Raw genomic sequence first — 24730 nt, 5'->3', positions numbered from 1 at the left:
TTTAAAAATCAAATATTTAATTGTTTCAGGATAGTTGGATACAACTTATAATACAGACGCAAGTATAACGCACAGCGTCTACGTACAAATTCAATATAAATAATTTGGAATCCTTACAAATTAAGCATCCTTCCCCAAAAATGAGGAACTCAACATCTGCAACATCAATGTCATGAAGCACCAACTTCTTACTGTTAGAACTTTAAGATAATTCAGAAACAATAACACGTGAGCAGCACCACGTACAGACTAAAATTGAAACACGCAACTAATTCACATCTGAAATGAGACGAACTAACGCATGTTTGATCAATCGTCAAATATTAAAGACATCAAATGAAAATTGATTACACTGCACAACACGAGACAAAATATTAAAGCCAATATTAAAGACAGTTAATACGTTTCAATACCACTTGACAATGATGAATAGAATCATACTAAGATCACGCTTTGCAAAAACGTATTCAATAGTTTAATATAGTTAGGAAGCTAGCTTCCTCGATAAGATTGGTTACGAAAGAGTTGATGCAAGCGAGCATCGATACAAGGCTAATAACGTTCGTGGTTATTGTGGTGGTCCTCTTAGTTCCTGGCTTCAATTGCTCCCGTCAGCCCTATATTTGATCCTGGGTTTTGAAACAGTCCAGCTGCTCCGGCGCACGAGACGTTCACCGATCCAGTCCCCGCGTTTGAAGCCCCTACGGAATTCATGTTCATGATTGCATTCAGATCCAGCGCCTCGCAACCTCCGATTCCCCCAGTTGACGTTGCAAATGGTTGGAAAGCAGAGGCCATCGTTGGAATCATACTGCCTTCTTGAGCATCATTTGAGCTCTGGCTTGAGTACTGGATGCCGAAATGAGTTTGAGGCATGTTGGGGACTGGAGTGACCGGCGGCACTATATTGTTCTTCACCTTGCTGTTCCTGGTCAAGGGCACGTGTGGCTTGTATGCCTCAATGGAGTGATGCCAGTTCCAGCACGGCAAGCAGTAGTACGTGAAGCAACTCACCTCTCGACAGAAGTACTGGCCCGGTACCTACAAATGACAAAATTTTGCATGAGCTCCGTGATTCAGTTCAACTCGGATTGAATCCATTTAAATTTTACGGGACAATTAAATATCACAAGATGTTGGTACTTCGCAGCCAATTAGGAGCTTCGGATAGTTCATTACTTCTCAGATTGCGTTATAATCTTCCACGCTTTCCACCCAAACTGATTTGTGCCGTACATTCTACATGTATTTCCACCATTCTTAAGTTTAACATACTAGTTCTTCTTGTACTGATCTGTTAGACAATACTTTGCATTTACACTTCTAATAATTAACTTTGGTATGGTAATGTTTTTATTTCAAAAGTAGGTAGTTTACATTTACATTACCTGTGCGCACTGGCTGCATAAGTGGTCATCCAGATAGGGATCCACCTGTACCTTCTTGCTGAACTTGTTGGCTTTGATCTCTATGAACCCAGCAGACACAGCCTTCATGTACGATCTGTCATTATTGAATGCCACTCTCCCAGAACCTGTATATGAACAAAGCGAAATTGAAGAGCTACTTTCAATTATTCTGACATGGGTATTTTGACATCCCATAACCTGACCTATGCGTCACCCAGAAACAGTCAGCGAAAGCTTGATTTTGTTACATGGCTAACAATTTTATTTTGGTACGAGACATCTGGTTGCCCCAATAACGATAAATTCGATTTGAAGCAGCTGTTTTCGTACAACGTTCGCAGAACATGTGGTAATAAGTCAATTTTCTCAAAATAGAATCTTAAGTCATTATTTGTGTACCCGCGTTTGTCAAAGGTTCTGGGTCGTCTATGTTTTGAATACCTCCATCAGTCTTAAAAGCGTATCGAAATTAAGTTCGGATACCCATTCTTACATCTACCCCTAAACAAAACTAACGTCACTTCTGCTTTAGTCGGGGGTGGGGCAAAATTAACTTTGTTGACTTCGGCAATTTAATTCTGGTGCTGTAGCCTAGATAATGATTTATGGGTGCAAAAATAGTTGACCATGCCGGGGTTCGAAACAGACCTCCTGATCCCCACCAGAAGCACTGCAAACTCGACTATCAGTCCGTTCATTTGCTATGCTGCAATCAAATTTATATTAGCAACAAGCTTTACTTATGAGTGAGAACAATAAGAGATCAAAAATGAAGAACGAATGCGTGAAAAAATCACTTGAGAAGTCAATGTTCTAGCAGAAAAAATCAAAAAGCAAAAAATTTGCATTAACAGACCAACTTGTTAATAGTTGCTACGAAAAATGCGTAAAAGTAGCAGGAAAAGTTACATTTACGCAATAATTCTCCGTTTACAATAACTGCTTCAAACTTCGTTGCAGAAAAATTATGCCAGGAAGCTATTCGATTTTGAATTTAGCTCAAAGCAAGAAATTTATTTTTACTGAACTCCCCGTTACCGGTTATTCCGGTATGGATGGTTCAGGGGGTAATCCAGTAGGTTAAAGGTTTGGGTCTGGATACATTGTGTTAGGGACAGGTCAGGGTATGGTTGGTACATGTTCGTATATGGTAATCACAAGTCTTGGTATGTCAGGCACATGTACATTCTATGCAGATTTGGTAGGTAGAGGGCGTATGCATCGGTTGCTTTTGGTGCAGGTGCCTGGGAATTTCCAGCAGGACTTCAAAGTATTTGCAGCACTGGATCCTAATCTACTGCTGGCTCAACGCCTTGCCGCAGGCGGCTACTTAATAAGGCTTTCGTTAAAACAACCTGTTTTGCAGTTCAAATCTTGGAATTTGGTTTTGTTAATTCAATCCCAGTTTGTCCTTGCCTATACAAAAATAACTATACAAAATCAACTTATAACCATTCCGGAAGACGTTGCACAATCTTCCAATGGGCATTGACAACTATCGGGATACAAAAATCCCATTTATTGATTTTTCCAGAAATCGAAACAAAAGAGTTGGAGACAACACGACGCCTTAGGCAATTCAATTGACAGTTAGGGCGATATTTTGGATAATCTACGAATTTTGGTATTTCTACGATTGGTTAAATCTACGATTTTTGGTTATTTACAATTTGTGGCGATTTTGTTCAAGGCTATGTGCTGGGTCTCGGACACCCAGGAGATATCTATTAGTCAAATTATTTAAGTCGTAGTCAAACAAAGTCGATTAGCTCAAAATAGAAATCGGAAATACAAAAGTCCAACCACATCTTTAAACTTCTCACAGTTGGTTTCCTCTTGTGCTTCCACTTGTGAAATGTATGTAGCAGGAATCCTAGCTTAGATTATTTCGATACGCTTTTACCTAAAAAAGATTGGTATATTTGAAGGCGTATCGAAATAATCTAGGAAGCTAGGATTCCTGCTACATACATTTCACTCACAATATCTCACCAATAGGGTACTTGTACTTGTCCGTGTCAATTCCTGCAAAAGTCACTCCCCCGAACAGATCGTTCATAATGTTAGCAAGAGCCTCCGCATTGAGCATTCCATGCAATGCCCCAACGAATACAGTCCTCTGTGTCTCAGTTCGACTTCCTTGTGGCACACGCGAAAAGTTGCTGTCGTTCACAGCCCAAGGGATAACTTGCACCTAAACACGCTAATCGAAGATAAAAGATCCCAGCAGTGCAAAAATAAAGCAGTTCGTTTCTACACAAATTTCTCGAGTATATATGACCTACAAATTTCTCTGGAACGGCTAGTGTCAAAACTTTTTGAATGGCAACCGAGTCTGCACTGGGAAGCTCGAATCAAATTAAATTTCGTATTTAAGAGCCTTATTTCACAATGGTAACTGTAAACCGAACTAAACAACAGTTATCCATGTGCACGTTTTTTTTTACATTTCATAGCGCAACTATCCACGCATTCAGCATTTTGATATTCTCCTTGTCGATTTTGACATTTATTTATCAATCAACGTTTAAAGGATACCAGTACCTCTTTGGAGCGTGTTCGTTTACTGCTGAGCTTGAAGTAGTACTCGCCCGAGTTCTGGCAATTGGTGAAGTCATTCGTACACGCAGTCAACAGAGATCGGATCGCTTTCTCATTCTCGAAGATTAAGTACACGTAACCTGAAACAGCACCAACACATTTTCTCACTCACAGTCAAAACGCCTATAAATGAACGAAAGTTCCTATCGTCGAAATCCCTTCTTCCAAAATCATACCAGGCAATTTGCCCGATAATGGCTAACGTTGACATTGACCGATGTTGGGATTACATGCTGTTGGTAAAAAAAAACAGCTATTTTTTCATGTCACATTTTTTGGTTCGCACTAGTTCTGATAAATAGAAATCAGCCTTTAAATAGAACAATAAGCTAAATACTGATACCAGTTAGAAGTATACTCCAAGGAACCCTAATAAAGTTACATTAAGTCTTATTGCCGGGAACGTTAAGCTTTTAAGACCAATGCTTCGGTCATGTTTTCGGAGTTATATGGTTGCTTTCTGACTTGCCTCACTGTTTCAACCGATGGAATTTAGATTTTAGTCAGAAATTAACCACACGGAAAACCGAAAATGTGACCGAAGCATTGGTCGTCTCAACAGCTTAACAACCTTTGCACCTTTGGCTACAAAGGGAGAAACGAAATCAGACTCCAATACAAATGACATCACCTAATAAAAACTTAAAAACCAAGCTGGAACCATCAAATAGAGGCAACCACGGCACATTAGAGGGAAAATGAGAGCAGTAATAAGACTCATCTAAACTGCAAAACAGCCCAAAAATAAAAACAAATTTTGCATGTAAATATAGCCAGCAGATTGCCGGAATAGCTGCGAAAGCTTTGCATGCCATGTAATACAGATAAAGATGTTTTGCACCGCTCAAAACGCTGTAAAAAATTCACCGATCACTCCGCAGAAGCCGTTTTATTATGGACCTTGATTACAGAGTTCCTTTGGTTCAAACTTATGAGTGCAAAGTCTTTTCGAGTGAGTAAGTCACGTATGATCAAAATAATCACGTAACTGATTAAAAATTTTTTCCTGGACTTAAGTCACGCAGCCTAACGGCCTAATTGAGGAAGTCGGAAAATTTGACTGTCACCTTTGTGTGAACAATTGTAACAAAAGCGTCAGACGAAACAAAAGCCACAAGACGAATCCTGACATACAATCCGAGGAAAAGAAAATCGGTCAGCTTTGCTGTGTGAACAAACGTAAAAAGACGTCAGACGAAAAAAACATCCCGTCAAACAATAAGGCAATGAAAAACTTCTAACTGCTGCGTCTCACAAGCAGATCAACTAAACAGGAGCAAAAAGATCAACATTGCTAAAACTGATACCTGAACGGTTGATTTTATTTAAATATAAGCACTTACACCTACAAGCCTTGAAGTTCAATAGCCACTGATAAAATTGAAATGACAAACTTGAACCTTTGCCCGGTAACCAAAACCCAAAGAAGTTTCATTGGACCTCAAAGATCGATAAACTCACAATTGCAAATTTTGAATATTGCCAAAATTCGTGACATTAAATTCTGCAGAACCCTTCTTAAATACTCCATTGCCCTTATATTTTTTTCATTTTGCGTAATTAGATTTGCAGTGCAAAACATATAGCTCACAAAAAGCACAATGTCTTGCAGAAGACCTTTATCAAAGTTGACAGAAGTCAATGTGAGACTGATCAAACGAAACCTCGAAAAACAAAAACGCACCATATTGAGCTCAAAAATCAGTTTGAGCTCAATGAACTTTAATCCTTCAATTAGGGCCTTCTCAGCAGCTGTAGCACAAATTGAAGGACGACTAAACCCCGCTGAAGTCCTATATTGCGAATTAATGCCGGTCGATGTACCTGTTATCGTTTCAAAAGCTCCGTCATAGAAAAAAGTGAAACTTCTAAGACAAGAGCACCTCTATAATCCCAATTCTTTGGATTGGAAAAACCAAGAGCACCACAATATAGATCCTCCCACCTTCCAGCTTCGCAGCTATAAACATTACTACTTGGAAAGCCAATAAGACCTGTCATAAGTTAGACCCTGTGACAACAAACTAAACCATCACTATTACAAAGAGGTAGGACTGAATATAGAAAACATGACTCACTTGAGCGCTAAATGAACTTCCCCTCGAACCGACGAGAACAGCCGGCAAAACGAAAAGGCTAATTTTTGGAAGAAGTACTATCAAATTCGTCAGAACAAATCTATTGGAAACAAAACCTTAAAACCTAATTCACTTGAGACAATGAGACCTGTCATAGATAAAAACAAATATGGCTAAATCTAAAATTATTTAATAGAAAAAGGTGGCGTCTAAGTCTTTAAAACAATTTCTCCTGCAGTTTTTCTTGCCGAATCATTAGCGCATAAAATCAAGAGGAAAACAACGAAAAATCAAATTGCCGCACGCAAACTTAATTCCGCTGTCAAATCGAAAATCTTGACTTCTCACTCTACTTAAGTTTGAACCAAATTCACGTACTCTGAAAATATTACCATTTCTCTTCTTTAATTCCCCAGTGCGACCAAAACCACTACTTCAATTATCGACATAAACGATTTCTCATTGACAGAGTTCACAAATCTCGAAAACAAGATTGTACAGGAGAACACCTAAACAATAACCTTTAAGAGTGACGTCAGCTGATTGCTCAAAAACTGAACATCTTATATTAACAAACGATTGTTAATTTTGATAAGTTGAAGTCGAAATAGCTGGCAGATTTCCAGAAAATAGCTCCGATAGCTTAATCCAATTTCTCATGAGTGCTTAGATGACACTGCTTCCAAAAATTAAATCGTTCCATTCACTGGTCGATCCTGGCGGAAACAAGCAAAGTCAATGTGAAACTATTAAAAAAAATAGGAAGTCAATGTTGAGATTTTAACGAAAAATTTCTTGGATCCGATATTGTTTAACCAACGTTGAAAGATTTTACTTATTGCACAGCCAGTCCTTTTTGGTCCACAGCTTGGTCAATTTTGCCTCTGGGTGAACCTTTGCATAAGGGCTTTTCCGTATTAAAAATTCGATTTATCGAGGTCATGGCAATCGAGTAATTATGGCAATGAGTAATTTGTAGACTGTTTCAATATTCCGAAAAATGCGTGTTAGAAAACCTTATTTGGGTTCTTATATGTTGGCCAGTTCTAGGTGTTGATCAAGAAAGTTCTGACCATAGTTGTTACACGATGCAATCATTTCGTATTGCATGGTATTAAAACTGACAAATGTGAAAAATCAACAAAAGCTGCCAAAAAATTTAGCAAAAGCTACCAAAAAGACAAACAGCTGCCAACCTTATTTGGTAGTACCCTTTTAAAATCAGTTTAATTTCTAGGAATATTACCTGCCTTATGCGTTCACAGTCATAGACAAAGTGAGTTCAACTATTACTAGAACTAAATCAACAAAAAGACAAATGAAGTCAAAACTGGTTAAATGAGTAAACTGGATTTTTCTAAGTCATGGCAATCGAGAAATTACGGCATTGAGTAATCTGTAGGCTGTTTCAACATTCCAAACAATTTAGCAAAATAGAAAAATGTGTATGAGAAAACGTTGTTCTGGTTCTTAGATGTTGCCAGTTCTAGGTGTTGATCGGAGAAAGTACAAGTTCACTGATCAAAGTTGTTATATGATGCAATCATTTCGTATTGCATCGTCTTGCATGGTATATGTTTATTTAAAACTTTAGAACTGACAAATGTGAAAAATCGCCAAAAGCCGCAAAAATTATTTGGCAAAAGCTGTCGAAAAAGCTGACATTTGGTAGCTCTCTTTTAATAAAATCTGTTTAATTTCTAGGAATATTAACTGCCTTATGCGTTCACAGTCAGAAAAAAAGTTCAAACTATTACGAACTAAACCAAGACAAACGAAGTCAAAAACTGGTTAAATATCAAAACTAAGCCCAATAATATTCATCAGCAAAAATTTTCGAATGGCATTTCAGCGAATTCTCCAAACCGTGCCATAGTTAAATGAAATCAATTGCAAAAAATCGAAAAAGCAGAGCTGATAATACTATAGCTCCTAGGATAACGATAGAACGATACAAGCTAGAATGCGCAGATTAAGGACAAAAACAAAACCAAAGACTAGTTAAAATTAAGAAAATATTAAGATTTAAAAGTCTGATCCAAAAATGAAACTATAAGCCAAAAATGAACTAAAAATGAAATGTGCTCTTGAAATTGAAACGCATTATTAGACTCTCAGATATGTTGTTATCAAACTCACGAGGTTCACATTTATACAGCCTCTATTCAAAGCACTTAAGTCGAAAAGTCTTTCACTGATCGAAGCTCATGATCAAAATCTTCTCGCTCAGAAATCAGAAAAAGTTAGTTCACACGGCAATTTTACTCTTTCGCTTTTAGGTCAAAACGCCGTCTGAACGAATAGTACTTCCGTACCCAATACTCCCGAGTCGTCAAGTCAAATTCAAGAGAAGGCTTAAAATAGTCCACCTCAGCTATCGCTTTGCGGCTATTAATATGTGTGAACATATCTTTACTACATAGACCTCTCCAATATAATTCAAATTCTTGCACGTAATGCATCTGTTCTTAACAATGGCTTTGCTTTGTGCTTCTCATTTTGCAATTTTTAGTATTGTCTATTCTTTTTGAACACTAACTTCAAATTTGATAGTAGCAGAGTATATGTAAATCACCTTTACCACTTGGTGGGTTCTTGCCATGGTTCTTCTCCTTTCCAGGCCAGTCGACGGTTACAGGTCCGAACTGTTTGAACTGGCTCTGCAACATGGACTCCGTGATATCCCACGGCACTCCCCCCAGAAACACCTTGCAGCTGTACTGCGGGTTCTTCGTGTTCTTTGGGGGAAGCTGCCCCACCCACGTGCACGTTGCCTCACTGCTTGCTATAACATTTAGTTTACTTCTTCGCCGTTATTGCAGCTCCAACCACCTCCCCATCTCAGTTGAAATTGGTATGGTTAAAAGTTAATTTCCAATTTTTTATTTCGTCAGTAAGCCGTCTTGTCTTTTGAAACAGTGATCTTTTGACTGGTAACTTATCCACTTTCACTCACCAGCAGATTTCCGGTGATTCTCAGCCAACTGGTCCACATTTCCAAAAGAGCTCCCAGACGTTTCCAGTTGGCTGGACTGGCTGATATAGCTCTGGTTAGTCCAACGGGAGTCCCGAATCAGGTCTAATGACGCACTCGCGTCACCTGAAAATCCGGTGGCTCCAGAAGTTCCCGAAGTACTCAAAGCGTCATTGATGCCATGGTTAGGTCCTTGAAGGGCAATTTTTGACTGAAAGCAGTTAAATGATTTCAAAACCCCCAGAAGTCTCATTTCATTTTGACCATCGTATTCCTAACACTTCACCCCAATAGTCAAGTACTATACTATCAATGGCAAAGATATTTCTGAATAATTCCAGTATCAATTCAAAATATCTTGTATTGCATTATCCTCGATGAATGAATTCAATTGCATACTACTACTACTACCAACCACCAGTTCGTGTAGTGAGTTCTCGGCACTTGTATTGTAGCTGCTATCGGTCAAGTATCCCGAGCTGGAACTCAAGCGGCCGGCTGCAGGCGCAGCTGGAGCACCTATCATCTTTCCTAAAATGAAGTTAAAGCTATGATTACGAGGTCACAATCCCTTACTCAAAACCCACAAGGAGCAAAAGGGTAACGCTTTTCATTCAATCCATGTTTTGACAATCCTTACTTTCAGACCCAGATATTCAAAATACGCAACAAGAATCGCAACAAGGATTTAGCGAATGATTAGTCTCTCGGATGTAATCTTTGTGAAAGAATCACGATTAGTAATTACAACCTTTAGGCGTGGATGTCTTAGGTGAGACTCCAGCGGCAGCAGCAGCATTCATATTAGCCGCCACTCCCGTCACAGATCTGTTCAGCTGCTCTGCCAGACTTCGTGTTGTGGACTCCAGGTATCCATTGGGCGAGAGGAGAGGGTGGTTCCCCATAGCGGCTGCAGCGTGCAACTGTTGGATCTGCATCAATTGCATCGCATGTTGTTGCTCCAGTAGCTGAAACAAATCAGCCCTCTAGTCTAGTTTCAAGAGCAATAAAAAAAATCAAAACAGTGAGCAAATCAGATAATTCATGCGAAACTTACAAATTTATTCCAAAGAATTTCTGGTTTTAAAAACGGACCATTAAGACGTTACTTCTGCGTTAGCTGCGATAAACTTACTGAGCAGCAACGTAGTTGTCAATTTCTAAGGAAGCTGTTATGTATTGGGAGGATGGTCATTTTTTTCAATATACCAATACCCTGAGCCACAAATTAATTATAATTGTCCTCCGGTGAAAAAGTGGTATCATTTGGCGATGACAAACTATTTCGAAAAAATCATGGAACTAACGGAGAGGCTGCTAACACCCTTTTACTAAAACTCTGATATTTCTATACTAGTCTAGACTCTCTGACTGGTCCCAAGAACGTAATCCTGGCTTTAGGACTTATTAAATTAAATTAAATTAAATTAATTTGTTCCTTCAGGCATCAAATGGTACCTGAAGAGGACAGCTGAAGAGCGGGAAAGCTCATCTAGCAGCTGCCCCAAGAAGTATGAAATCAAACAAAGACAAGGAAACAAATATTTACATTCTAAGTTGAAAATTTAGTGCCCCATTCAATCGAATCAGTTGCTCTGATAAACATGCTCAATTCAAAAAACGGATCACATGGTAGGCTAAAAAGTTCATTAAATTGTTCATTCCCGTAACAAACCATTGACCATTAATTAATAACCTTTACCATAGAAAGTTGACTTTCCCGCACTACTCACGCTTACACAATAACACTTAACAAGCCATCAGTTATGAAAGCCAAAGATTTCATGCTTGAAAAAAAAAAACGGAAAAGTTCAGGTCATCTGTTTTTGGCTAACCCGTAATACAGGTAAAAAATTTGTTCGATTCCAAGAACCTTAGTTGTTTTTGGATAAGGTCTGACCCATAATGTAATAGCAACCAAAAAATCTGGACAGACGTAATTCTATTTCCAAGACCAATTTAATTGTTCTCCAGAAATACTTTTACCAGAAATTACTGAATGCAGAGAAACTGTCCAAAATACAATCATTCAGCGAAAATTTTTCGAGCAAAATCAGAAATGGTAACTTGTCAACTACCAGAAGATTTGCCTGACTTAATTTCTCAACATTTTAAAAAAGTTTACGGTGATCTAACAAGTGCCCCCCTTTTGCAAAAGGTGGGCTATTCTTGAATAGAATTTAAGCGAGCCATTTATTAACAAATCAGAGACGACGCATGCACATATTATACTATAATTGAATAGAATAAAATACGCAATGGTATGGCAACTAGCCGAACCGGAATACAAAGCGAACATGTGGGCGCGTCGCGGCTTCCCCGCGATAACCGACCCACGATTTCCGGATTACCTCCCACAGCGCATGAGAGGCATGGCCGTGAACAGCGGTCCGCGATTGCGCTTAAACTGTTAGCCTTAAACAATCGGCCATCTAAACTCTAATCTAAGTAAAATCTGGTAAAGTATAGCACATAAGGGGTAGCACATAAGGGGTAGCGATTCTCTACTAGGTAGCAAAGGGGGCAATTGTTGCAAAGATCTGTTGGCGCTGTTATTTAAACAACGAGGCTCGATAATGTGCGATCGCACAAGGCTCCAACCCGCTCATCCACAATTTTGGCATAATTGTCTACCAAATGAGGAAAGAAAACCAAGTATTTTCAGAAAAGAAATTGATGTATGAACGAAAAGATGGCCCCCAAAGCAAATAACAGTAAAAAATGCTGCATTAGATTGATGACATATGCCACTAAGAAGAAAGCGACGAACAGCAATATCAAAACATTAATTACATCAATAACTTTGTCCGTTTCGAAGCATAACTAGTCAAGAGCGTCATATAAAACTGAAACTAAACAAAACTTGCAATTCACCAAAAAAGATATGAGACCAGTCCATAATAACGTATGGGATATTTTAGTTGATTTCTACTGTTTTTCTTTGAATTCGTTATAAAAGAATAAGCGAATTTTTCATTTACTGTATTTCTTGTCTATCTGTTACCAAATGAAAAATTCGCTTATTCTTTTAAAACAAATTCAAAGAAAACCAGTAGAAATCAACTAAAATATCCCATACGTTTACCGGTGTTTCTAAAGATGGGAAATAAGAACTGTCTGCATTCATTTTCGATGCCGTTACAAAAACAACAAATAGACAAAAAAATTTGCCAGAAAACGCTTCCGAATCCGTAAAGCCATACTTTGGCCCTCAAAATATGTTCGATTGCACCTTCTTCGAACACCGATAATGTATTAGATAATTTAGTACGTGACATGAAATGAAGCAACAAGTAGACAAGAAAAATTAATTCCAAAGACATGAACGCCATAAATTACAGAATGAAATAATTAGGTAGGTTCGTTTATTCTTCCAGATGAAGCTTTTGAGACCTGCCATTATCGAGAATATATCTTACCTCTACAAAAAACGAAAAATACAAAATCAAAAATTTGCTTTATGAAAAACCCGTGTCAAAGCCAGTAAAAACACAACTATTTCTTCAAAAACATTAGATTTTGTGACACCAATCCCATTAACACCTTCCCTTAACATATTGTCAAATTTCACCTGTAATTACCGAGACTAGGTAACAGACAATAAAATAATTACGTTCTTTTTGATAACAATTGTTTTCACCGCCATTAAAGCCAAAAGCTATCTACTAATATCGGAAGATCTGGCGATCTATTCTCCCATTAAAAGCCAATGATACCGGGTCATTGTACAGGAAATTTCATACGACTAAAAGGACAAAAAACAGTTGAAAATTAAAAATCATTAAATTCTTCGAGAAAATATTGTCGAAGCTATTAAAACCAGAGTCTATATCCTAAAGGATTTTAATATTATCGACTGTGCCTTATTATTAATACCAATGTGATATGAACTGTCAACGACGATCATGTAAATGAAAAATGGGCGAATACCGGAAAATAAAAATGCAAAATCTAGTAGTATCAAAATCAGAAAAACATAAATTAAGGCGTAATACCGCAATAAAGCTTGAATTTGAATTCAATGGAAAAAAAGAAGCAATCTTTCATTGCTGACACTAAAAATTGACCAAAATTAAAAGAAAAGTGGAGGCCATAATTTAAAAATAAGCTAAAATAATTTAATTTAATAATATTTTTGAAAGTCAAAACGACCGTAAGCTTTCAAGTACTAAACTATATACAATAGTTTGGAGCAAGTTAGGAAGCAAATTATACCTATCACTATTGAGCTTTGATTTGAAATGTTCTATTGCTTACTTTTCTATATTAAGACCGACTGAATACAATCCGAATTATTTTGGCCCAAAACTAGCAGTGCCAATGCTGTTTGTCCATGAACACTAAATTTTTCGAATGTTGGACATTTTGTCAGTTAAATCAAAAAAGCTGCGTTTTTGATAATCAAGTTGAAAACGTCAAAAGTTTTAATATCAAACATTCGAAAAATTAAGTGTTCTTAATGGACGTAGTACAGCATTGGAACAGCTTGTTTTGGACCAATCTTGGACTGTTATCATCCAGAAATAATTCGGATTGTATTCAGTCGGTCTTAATATAGAAATGAAAGCTTATTAGTGATAGGTATAATTCGCTTCCTAACTAGCTCCAAAGTATTGTATATAGTTTATTACTTGAAAGCTTACGGTCGTTTTGAGTTTAAAATATTATAAATTATGGCTTCTTCAAATTATGGCCTCCATTTTTTAATTTGGTCAATTTTTTATCTTAGTGTCAGCAATGAAAGATTTTTTCTACTGAATTCAAATTCAATCTTTATTGCGGTTTTACACCTTAAGTTATGGTTTGATTAAATCTGCAAGAAGTACACACCAATAAACCTAACAAAGTTGATTTCGGACTGTCGATATCGATCAGCCAAAATTGTCTGAACAAAACCAATTTGAGTATATAGTTCCTCCTCCCCTCTTGTTCGTGTTTTTTTGTGAATTTCAAACATCAACTCAATAGCTTATTTCAAACATTTACCAAGTATTGTTCCATGGCCGCTCGTTTCAATTATCTAGAATTGTAGTAATTCAGGTGCTTTTCCTGACGATTTCAATCTTTCGAAAGAATTTTTCGCACCTTTAAATCGTGCGATACTTCTCTCAATGCTCTTTTGTGATGCTAATATATTAATCATCTTTTTCCCCATCTGAGAGGACAAAGTCGTCTGCTCAGACCAAAAATCGGTACAAAAAAGCAAAAGAAAATCAAATGATGCTCTGAACAAAAACAAGTCAAAGGAAAATTTTACATAAGACACCTTTACATTGCTTCACCTTTCGTTTGAGCAATTAAACAGGCTCTTACTTAGCACTAATTTGATTAGATGGTTAATGTAAATTAACGGAAGCAAACAATTCTGCCTTCATGTCAAACGCGTTTAAAAAAGACCAATGCGCCCCTGACATCCACCATTCCAGTCCAAACTCTGAACCACTAAGCTCCAATGGCTTTGATTCTTTTTAGGTCACAATCCCATTTATACTAGCAACAAACTTAAGAGCAACTTGGACTACACAAAAATTAGGAACTCAGGAGTGAAAAAGCCACTTAAGCAAAAGCAGGTTAAAAACAAAATCGAAAACATTTGAGCAAAAATTTGATATTGAAAAAACGCGTACATTAACTGCGTCAAACTTCGTTCTTGATCAAAACACGTAGAATCTTCATTAAATTCGATACAATTTTGTTGGCCTTGCAAATACATACATGCCAACCAGATTGAACCATTAGCAATGTCAATTGAAGATTTTGAGCAGAAAACTTCAAACCATTTCACCTTGAAAAACTAAGCACTAGAAAACAAAAGGGCCTCTAATGCAAATTTTTAACAATTTTTATTTTTAACAATTTTTATTTTTAACAATTTTTATTTTTAACAATTTATGTTTTAAAAGGTTATGTTTTCGTTCCAGAGCAGCAGAAAATGACAAAATGACAATCACAAGACAACTTAAAATAGTGAAATGGAGAGCCAAATTTTAAATTACTCAAGAAACAGTTGAGTCAGTCAATATGACCAATATTCTAGAATTTTAAACCTTCAAAAAGCTTAGCACCTAATAACAGCAAGAAACGAGAAGGTAAAAACAGAAATTAAAATTTCACATGCAATCAAGTCAACCAGGACAGTGGTTGCGCTCTGATACTTTCAACTACTAAAAAAAAGGCTCAGTAGAAAACTTTGTCGATGTTACAGCATTTATTAACAAAATGCCAACAAATGCGTTTAGCGCAACCTTCAGTCAAGTAGATGATCAATCGTTAATTAACACAAAAATCTCACAAAAATCTTTATATAAAAGCAATCGTTGAAACAAATTGATCCCCAGATGCTTCAATTATAATCGAGCTCCATTTCAGGAAAACTCGCAGGCCCGCAAAAGCATCACGAAATCATATCGGAATAGGTTAAAAAATATAGCATTTGTTTCGTACCAGCTCGTGCTCCAACCCTTGCACCTCGCTTAACAGCCACAGCTCTTACTTACTCTACCGACGCGTAGTTTTTGCGTCAATTACCCTATTTTGCAGCAACAAAGCCACATTTTTGCTTTGCTGTGTTTTCAGGAGCGCTATGATTAAGGATCGCTTTGAATTTACAGATGAGCTTCTACGTGCTGGCATAGCGCGTCTCAATACATATGAACTACGCTAGGCTGCATGTTTAAGGAGAGAGCGTTAAAACATGCGAGATTAGGAACTTATACATAGTTAGATAGCACCAAAAATATAAACAGAGGAACACAAAAAAGATAAAAGAAAATGGAAAATAGAACGTAACAAGACGAAAAGCGACAATTAATTTGAGCAAAAAAAAACTTTCCCCACGCGAACCAAAAACTGCCCCTCGCGAACCAATACCCCTCGACTACTAGCCAATGGTCTTATTCCTCAAAATAAAACGGAAAGAACGAACAGTGCCGATCTTTGTCCAAGAAATTATTAGTCTTTCTCCAAGAAATTATTAGTCATTAAATTATTTGTCCAAGAAATTATTAGTCATAATTGGAGGCAAACACCTGCCTGAGTGACTTTATCCCTCCAAATACGGATGCTTATTGCTTACGTCTGGTTTCTAAATCTGAAAATTTCTTGTCAGTGGCTATTTGGCTGGCTTATTTTTGCTGTGGCATACCTTACACGCTCAAAAACTAGGAGCTCGGATATTCCCAACTTAGCTCAGATATTACGGCATAGCGCCTTTCAGAACCCAAACATGTCTGAAACTTTAAGGACCATTAAAAAATGTGACGATAAGAGCACTGTTAACCATTGTGCTGAAATGAAACCCATATTTGATGACAGAAGAACATAAGGAAGAAAGCTAGAAAATGAGAAAAATTTCCGGTCCAGGATTATTGCAATTTTCGGCACCAACTCCTTCGAACCAATGTCCCCGCCTAACAGCCATAGCTCTTATCCCTTACCCTACCAAATCGTATCACTTGTCTATTGCTCTTTGGATATAAGCAAAACTTGGGTCAATAGCATTTCGTCTCCCTTGTTTATTTTAGGCGGCATGCTAAATGAGTGCAAAACATCTGAATAGAAGTTTAAGTAGGGTGGTATAGAGCTTCTCAGAGCGATTGTGAAACGCTCGGTTGCAACTTTCAGGACAGTTAGAGCATGTGAAGATAGGAGCGCAATTAAGTATTGCACTCGAGTAGATGAAAAACAGGAGCGCAATTAAGTATTGCACTCAAGATGAAAACAATTACCCATTGCATTGCCTATTGCATTTTTGTATTGCTTTCAAAATCAGCAGAAGTTTGGTCAATGGTTTCATGGCTTGCTTGTTACGCTATGCAGGTTGCTCAATGAGCGCAAACACATGAGCAGATAAGCTTAAATGAGAAAATGAATTTCCCACTTTGAACCTGAAAATTTCGAGCACATTTTTGGTCAATGGCTTTTTTGTCATGGTTGTTTTTGCTATGCTGCATGGTTAATGAGCACAAAAAAATTGAAGATCAGTACCTTAAGCTTAAGTATGGTGGTATAGGCTGCATGTTTGAGGACCGTTAAAACAAGGAGCGCTGTTAACCATTGAACTCGTTTAAAAGAACAGGTTTTCTCAACATCTAGGGTGCGAAGCCACGCCCCTCGCTTAACAGCCATAGTTTTATCATTTACGCTACCAGTGCGGTTTGCATTTGTATATTGGTCTTTGAATCAGTAGTTTGGTCAAAAGCAAAATTATTGAAAAGATAACGAAAATCAACCAAATAAGAATGAAAACGAACTTCAAATTTGTGGTCCAGGAAATTATGCCTCTTTACTGCCTTTGAACCCATTCCGCAGCTTGACAGTCATTGTCTCATTCTCTGGGCTACCACTGCCAACTGCCCACGCCAATTGACCTTCCCAATGAGCAAAAATTTTTGATTAGATATTTGGCCCGCTCTTTGCTATTCGGCATGCTTTATGAGTGCAAAAAAAGCCTAAATATGTCGATATACCGCGTCTCAAAACATGCCTTACACTAGGCTGCATGTTTAAGGACCGTTAAAAATGTGAGGATTGGAGCTTAAATATGGTGGTACGGCATTCGGGTTAGAATTTGAGAAACAAAAAAGACAGACAGGAGAGGATGAAAAACAACCAATTTTTTGGGTCACGAAAAGAACCATTTCTAGCATCACCTCAGGTGCGAACCCATGCCCCTCGCTGAACAGCCATAGGTCTTATCACTTACGCTACCGAAATACGTCAAAAGATTAGAAAAGGAGCGAAAGAAAACTTACATAATATTCGTCCCGGAAGTTATACGTCCTTTTCGGCCTTAGACTCGATCCCTTAACACTCCTTTCAGTCATTGGTTTTATCCTCTACGCCGCCGATGCCTATTGCTTACGCCTATTGACCTTTCTAATGAGCAAATTTTTGGTTAGTGGCTATTTGGTTCGCTTTCTTTGCTATGCTGCATGATTTTTGAGTACAAAAAATGAGCAAATTAGGAGCTTAGATATTGCGATCTCCATGTTAATACAAGTGAGGGTAAGAGCTTAAATATGGTAGTGCAGCATTCGAGCTAGAATTATAGATTCTGGTTATTCTCACGTAAGAAAGTGAGAAAATAAAGCGAGAAAAGAAAGTGAGAAAGGAAAGTGAGAAAAAAGTCAGAAAAGAAAGTGAGAAAGGAAAGTCAGAAAAGAAAGTGAGAAAGGAAAGTTAGAAAAGAATGTGAGAAAAGAATGTGAGAAAAGAATGTGAGAAAAGAATGTGAGAAAAGAATGTGAGAAAAGAATGTGAGAAAAGAATGTGAGAAAAGAATGTGAGAAAAGAATGTGATGTGAGAAAAGAATGTGAGAAAACAATGTGAGAAAAGAAAGTGAGAAAAGAAAGTGAGAAAGGAAAGTGAGAAAAAAGTCAGAAAAGAAAGAGAAAAGAAAGTGAAAGGAAAGTTAGAAAAGAACGTCAAAAAACAAAGTGAGAAAACAAAGTGAGAAAAGAATGTGAGAAAAGAATGTGAGAAAAGAATGTGAGAAAAGAATGTGAGAAAAGAATGTGAGAAAAGAATGTGAGAATGTGAGAAAAGAAAGTGAGAAAGGAAAGTGAGAAAAAAGTCAGAAAAGAAAGAGAAAAGAAAGTGAAAGGAAAGTTAGAAAAGAACGTCAAAAAACAAAGTGAGAAAACAAAGTGAGAAAAGAATGTGAGAAAAGAATGTGAGAAAAGAATGTGAGAAAAGAATGTGAGAAAAGAATCTGAGAATGTGAGAAAAGAAAGTGAGAAAGGAAAGTGAGAAAAAAGTTTGAAGAAAATTAGAAAGGAAAGTTAGAAAAGAACGTCAGAAAACAAAGGTAAAAGAATGTGAGAAAAGAATGTGAGAAAAGAATGTGAGAAAAGAATGTGAGAAAAGAATGTGAGAAAAGAATGTGAGAAAAGAATGTGAGAAAAGAATGTGAGAAAAGAATGTGAGAAAAGAATGTGAGAAAAGAATGTGAGAAAAGAATGTGAGAAAAGAATGTGAGAAAAGAATGTGAGAAAAGAATGTGAGAAAAAAAATGTGAGAAAAAAAATGTGAGAAAAAAATGTGAGAAAAAAATGTGAGAAAAAAATGTGAGAAAAAAATGTGAGAAAATGTGAGAAAAAAATGTGAGAAAAAAATGTGAGAAAAAAATGTGAGAAAAAAATGTGAGAAAAGAATGTGAGAAAAGAATGTGAGAAAAGAATGTGAGAAAAGAATGTGAGAAAAGAATGTGAGAAAAGAATGTGAGAAAAGAATGTGAGAAAAGAATGTGAGAAAAGAATGTGAGAAAAGAATGTGAGAAAAGAATGTGAGAAAAGAAAGTGAGAAAAGAAAGTGAGAAAAGAAAGTGAGAAAAGAAAGTGAGAAAAGAAAGTGAGTCTACAAAAGTGAGGGTACCCGACACGGATTCGAACCATCGCCCCTCAGAATAGCAGTCCTCCATCTTACCAACTGAACTATAACGACTACAAACCACCGTCTCTCACAATTGCTTATATCGTATCATTAACATATTTCAGATTGAGAGCATTTGAGATCACACAAAAATCAAAAAGTAAAGCTGAAAAACTTCGTTGAAATCTTTCTAGAATAGCGCAGAATCTTTAAAGCAGAAAAACACATTTACAATAAAAACTTCAATAGTTTGGGAGCATTCAAAAAACACGTAGTATCCAGGACAGTAAATTTTTCCTCTGGGCGAGCATAATTTCAAGCCCACTTAGCCTCGTGGTAGCTGCACCTGACCAACAGTTTTTTGTCCCAGGTTCGATTCCCACCCATCTACTATGAGCCTTTTAGGTCATTGACCTCTCGCGATGTTCGCTTAAGCATGCTGCTCAATGAGGCTCTTAAACATGCGCTTCGAGAGGCCCCTTAAACATGCAAAAATTTTGTCCCACTTTAGAGCTCACGCGTTTAATATATAGGAGGATTGAAGAACATTGGTTATTAGTAATTACGTATTAGTAATTCGTCCTTGTTACTCCTCACAGTATTCTTGATGAAAACTTTTTTCATCTATCAAAAACAGTAGGGAAAAGGTCAATTCGATTAGCAACTTCTGATTCGATTAGCAACTTCTAATTTAAAGAAGAAATGAACAATTGTATTAAGTTTTCTATTAACTCAGATTCTTCTGCATTATACTAGATGTTAGTTCAAAAGATCAGCAAGATTAAGCTAGTCAGGAATAGAAATCCATCTTTACTTTTCAATAATGCATTTGTTGATTTGATGTACATTCCAACAAATCCGTTTTATTACTTAGCTATCCTCGGTTTTTAAAATACAGTTATTTCAGGTGAAGTTAGAATTGTTTGTATAGACTCAGAATTTAGAGTATCCTGCTTGTAGTTTACATTTTTTATTTTCAAAGTTGATTTTTTGGTTACTTTGAGAGCTCAAACTTATTAACTGAAGTCTTTTTTCCATTGGTTGCTACATTGGTTGTTACCATCAGTTCAATCAGCAGAAAATGCAGACTAAAAATAAATTTAAATTGACTTTCTCGAAATTTTTGGTCGAATGGTTAAATTGTTTAGGCTCGGGAACTTTTCAAGTTTGTTCAAATTTCAACGCGATCGGTCATCCTTACCCCCATAGCCCGAGTGATCTGTTTTCCTTTCGATTTTTCCTTTGAATTTCAAAATTTCCCTTAGTGTTTATTATTTAAAAAGTCAAACTAGATCGAGGGCTACAAAATAGCCAGCCTCGCATATATCTTCCCATTTTTGAAATGTTTGAACAATTAGGCGTTAAAATACACTATACGCAGAAACCTTTTTATTAGGACCGCCTCTTGAGTTATTTTCACCTAAAATAAAAAGGCAGAAGTCATTGAGGTAAATCGAGTAGATAAAAATCAGCTTTGCTCTGAACAAACGTTGAACGAAAAAGCGTCAGATAAGAGCACAGTATAGCCAAGCTCAGTTTACAGCTTCGCTGCTATAAGAATCAACCACCTCAATTTCGTGTGAGGCCTCAGATTCTCATTCAAGCACATACCTGCATGAGTAGCTGCTGGCTCTGGGCCATAGCCTGTGCGTGCACAGTCTGAGCAGGCGACTTCAAAGTGTTCAGAAGTCCTCCAGTGGCAGATGCCACTGTCCCTTGAAGACTACCTGCACCCTGCTGTTGCACGGGCGATCCAACACTTGCGCCTCCGAAAAGAGCTTCCGCAGATATTGGTATCTGCCTGGCCTGGTGATTGAGTGCCGGCGTCCTCTGTGGGAGGACATTGCCTCCTCCATTCCCGTCAAAGTTTCCACGAGATCCACTGCCAGAGCTAGTCGGTCCCGGCTTCTCAGAGGCCAAGCATTCTGAAATAGACATCCAGTTCAGTCCCTTCTACTTCGAATATGCCATTTATTAACTACTATCCGAATTAGGTTTGGGTTCTTCAGCGTGGTTTTAAAGTGTTTACCTCACATTTTCGAAATGGTCGAAGCTAAAATCTACTTATTAAAAAACTTCGTGTGCACCTTACAATCGTAAGCTTTACAAGAACACTTCCAAAAGAAACTATCTCAAAAACATTTCAGATCAACCTTCAATTGAACATATTCATTGCAAGATTGTAGCACCTAATAAAAACATCCTCCCAGAATTACTAAACCGAGATGCACGATCTAATGAAAACACGATCTACGAAAGGCCAGAAATAAGGGTGTTTAAACATGCCGACTTGCGAACACGATACGTCGAGCATCAAAAATGATTAATATAATCTGCGATTTCAAAATGGTATCGAATTTTGAATCCTATTGGTTTTACAATTTAGGCGTTTGATTTAGTTTTGGAAAACGGTAACTGCTATTTCAATCTCTCCTTTGGAGCAGCGTCAGGCTAGCATAATTTACATGTCAGGTTCTGGAAAATTTCCCGAACATGTAAAATTTGATTACATTCAATCGACTTTTACGGAATCTTCAACGCCTACTTAATGGATCCACCAGGACTCAAAAATCTCGTCGAAAGCGTAGCGTATTCGAGACAAAAAACTATTACAGCCAATGCAAAAGACGTTGACAATGTAGCTCAGTCTCCGGATCCTAAAAGTTTCCAAGGAAACTTCCAACATGGCAACACCACCCCGTAAACAATCCTCCGCGGAAATAAACGTTAAATTTGACTTGGTCGTCATAATTTGTGATAAATGCATATCAAGTCCCACACGGTCCGCTAAGGCATCACATAGCCCTACAGGCATGGTCCAACGCAGCTCTTTCAGTCAAGTGGGGGTTATGTCCGTTTTTACGTCGGGGTTAATTCTGAAAAGACGTTTTTCCGAAAAATTTTTGAAACCGATTGTCAAACAATTGACTGGTAGTTATCTGATTAGGGGAATTTCATTTGAATGAATCCGAAAATGTTTACTACTGAGTGCAGAATCTTCCGGTACGGTGTGTGTGGTGGCAAAAATATCACAATTGCTTGCCCTTGCAACAGAACGCACAAATTCAGCCGAGTTGAATTCATGAAAAAATCCCTTTTTGACTTCGTCGCGTGCTCAAATAGTGGTTGCATTAAAACCAACATTAGGCTGGTCCCATATCAAGTCCTCAGCCATTTAATAAAGGCCCAAACAAACAAAATTTCGCACTGTCTAGAGAGCCTTAAGACACGCAACACCGAGATTATATTTCCGGACAAAAACCGCTGCTCCCCAACCTTCAATTAGATTGCTTCACGTCCGTAACAAATACACCTCAATCATGCATCAAGTTAGGAGATGAGGTTAATTTCACGATAAAGATTCAATTTTAGGTCTAAGTGTCCGGAATCAACTCGCTGTACCGTAAAAGCGAAACCAACCACTCACAAAGTTGTCAAATGAACACCAATTTATAGGTCTCGGATACTCAAACGCACCTTTTTTCATTGGTGGCTGCGCACCCTGGTCACTCGGCATAAAACCCAATTTCCGAGGACTTTTTCCACTTATTCCAGATCCTCGCGCAAACTCTTCATATTCCGCACTATCATTTCCCGCAATCTTTCCAATTTCTCCTGCCGTCAGTTTCTTCCAGGCATCTGCTTGCGCTTCATTAGCCTCGCTGTTTTCAGGCATAATCTGAGGAATATTCGAGCCAGATCCCACCGATTCCGGACTGCTTGATAAAGGTTTGGTGTCTGATTGTCGAGGCAATTCCGATCCACGCACACCAGCTAATGAGTCACCAGTATTGTACACACCCTACAATTGCATATTCACTTAATCTATAGTGGCGCAGCCATTGAAGCCCCCCTTGTGTGAGTTTAATATTCGAGAATTCTCTGTCACAGCACTTGCTTCAATTAATCAAGTGCCCATAAAGTTTATAATCGGATATAATCGTACTTTTATGCATCAATATGGTCTAATTTGATTCGGCATATTTCCCCACTTTAGCTCTATTTTCTTCTGCGTTTCTCTGAATTCCAAGTTAACTTTTTCCGATGCTTTTTCAACGTTTGCCTAATTCAAAAATTCAAGGGATACGCTATATACGGATCCGCTGAAAATGCGAAATATTACAACATAGCTATAAATTATAGCATAGCTATAAAACCTCGATACATTCCCTTTACATTTTACCCCGAGTACGCCCCCACCTACAACTCTTTTATTTGATTACTCAGCTAACTCAAGGATCGTTGCTTACCATGTTTGCGACCATTACGAATTCTTCAAGAAGCTTCACAAGGGAGCGTTTTTCAACTTCAAATAGGGGACCAATACAGAATAACCAAGTTTATTTAAACCGTTAAAATCACAAGAAAATTTTTAAATCGTCCAATTAACTATTGAACTGTGCCCAATCTATGCAATAACGTACGCAGACAATTGGACAACCTTCACTAGCGTTTCGAAAACGAAGACGGCTCAGCAGTGCCTTTTGTCAGGTCACCGTCTGTGAAAAACACAACGGAATTGACAGGTACTTACCATTAGAGCAACACTTCTCAAAGCAGTCGTTTTCTTTCTGCAAGAGTCCCATAAAGTCGCAGAGCAATCGAACCGTTTCAAAGTATAGCGTGTCCCATAAAGTTGAAATAAGCGAACGTTTCAAAAGCCACAGGTTAGAATTCTAAGGTCGAGATGCATTTTTTCTGCATCTCTCAAATTTGGAGATGCAGAAAAAATTGATAAATGAAAGCTTAATGGAGAAAAAGTTGACATTGAAATGAGCACATTGCTGCTCAATTGCACGTTTTCGGCGTTTTTCGAACGTTCACGAATTTCTGGGACAGACGATACTAATTCAAAAGATTAGAGATTAGCACTTCATTTGCATGTCGGAAGTTTTTTGACGTTTAATTACGTTGTAACTTTTTTTATGGACATCAAGTTGCAGCAACGCTGTCAAACGTTTCAAGGCGAAGTTCACATTTATAGTAAGTCCCATAAAGTTGCAACGCAAGGGAACGTTCGAAAAGCTCGTGGCATGCAAATGGTCAGTGTTTTGCTAGATCCGCATTTTTCAAATTTGAACTTTGACCTTTGAAACGTTCGATAGTGTTGGCGTTGCAACTTTATGGGACTGACTATAGAACATGCAGACATCAGCGTTGTGAGTTTGCCGAACGTTCGCTTGCGCTGCAGCTTCATGGGACTAACTATACCTATAGACTGTCCCGTTAGGTTGAAATGAGCGAATTTTAAAAAAACAACGGGAAACGCAATTGAGCAATGTTGTCTGAAACGCAA

The 24730-nt window shown here is 37.7% G+C and overlaps 1 protein-coding gene across 2 annotated transcripts; it reads right to left on the bottom strand.

Moving 5' to 3' along the window:
- Positions 1–23889, bottom strand: LOC142341649 (uncharacterized). Of its 2 annotated transcripts, none has more exons than XM_075392764.1 (11): positions 23685–23889; positions 22912–23236; positions 21046–21359; positions 9814–10030; positions 9478–9593; positions 9045–9273; positions 8664–8873; positions 3954–4090; positions 3402–3603; positions 1389–1534; positions 1–1041 (listed from the first exon to the last, which is right to left on the bottom strand). In XM_075392764.1, exons 1-11 carry the CDS (start codon positions 23697–23699, stop codon positions 586–588), a joined length of 2367 nt encoding a protein of 788 aa, XP_075248879.1. In that variant the 5' UTR covers positions 23700–23889; the 3' UTR covers positions 1–585. The 2 variants fall into 2 exon arrangements, with proteins under 2 accessions (XP_075248879.1, XP_075248880.1); XM_075392765.1 differs by having other exon boundaries at positions 8670–8873.
- Between the last annotated feature and the right edge of the window lie 841 nt (positions 23890–24730).

Source organism: Convolutriloba macropyga, chromosome 6 (assembly GCF_964194025.1).
Source record: "Convolutriloba macropyga chromosome 6, txConMacr16.3, whole genome shotgun sequence".
Taxonomy (NCBI): Eukaryota; Metazoa; Xenacoelomorpha; order Acoela; family Convolutidae; genus Convolutriloba; species Convolutriloba macropyga.
Note: the sequence above shows the minus strand (reverse complement) of the source record. Positions and strands in the feature narration are given on the sequence as shown.

What these genes read in the sequence shown, in the direction of transcription:
- LOC142341649 (XM_075392764.1), bottom strand. An exon ending in TAAGACATCCACGCCTAAAG is followed by an intron (nt 9,594 to 9,813) that starts GTTGTAATTACT and finishes ACTTCATTTTAG; the next exon opens with GAAAGATGATAGGTGCTCCA. An exon ending in GAATCACCGGAAATCTGCTG is followed by an intron (nt 8,874 to 9,044) that starts GTGAGTGAAAGT and finishes TAAATGTTATAG; the next exon opens with CAAGCAGTGAGGCAACGTGC.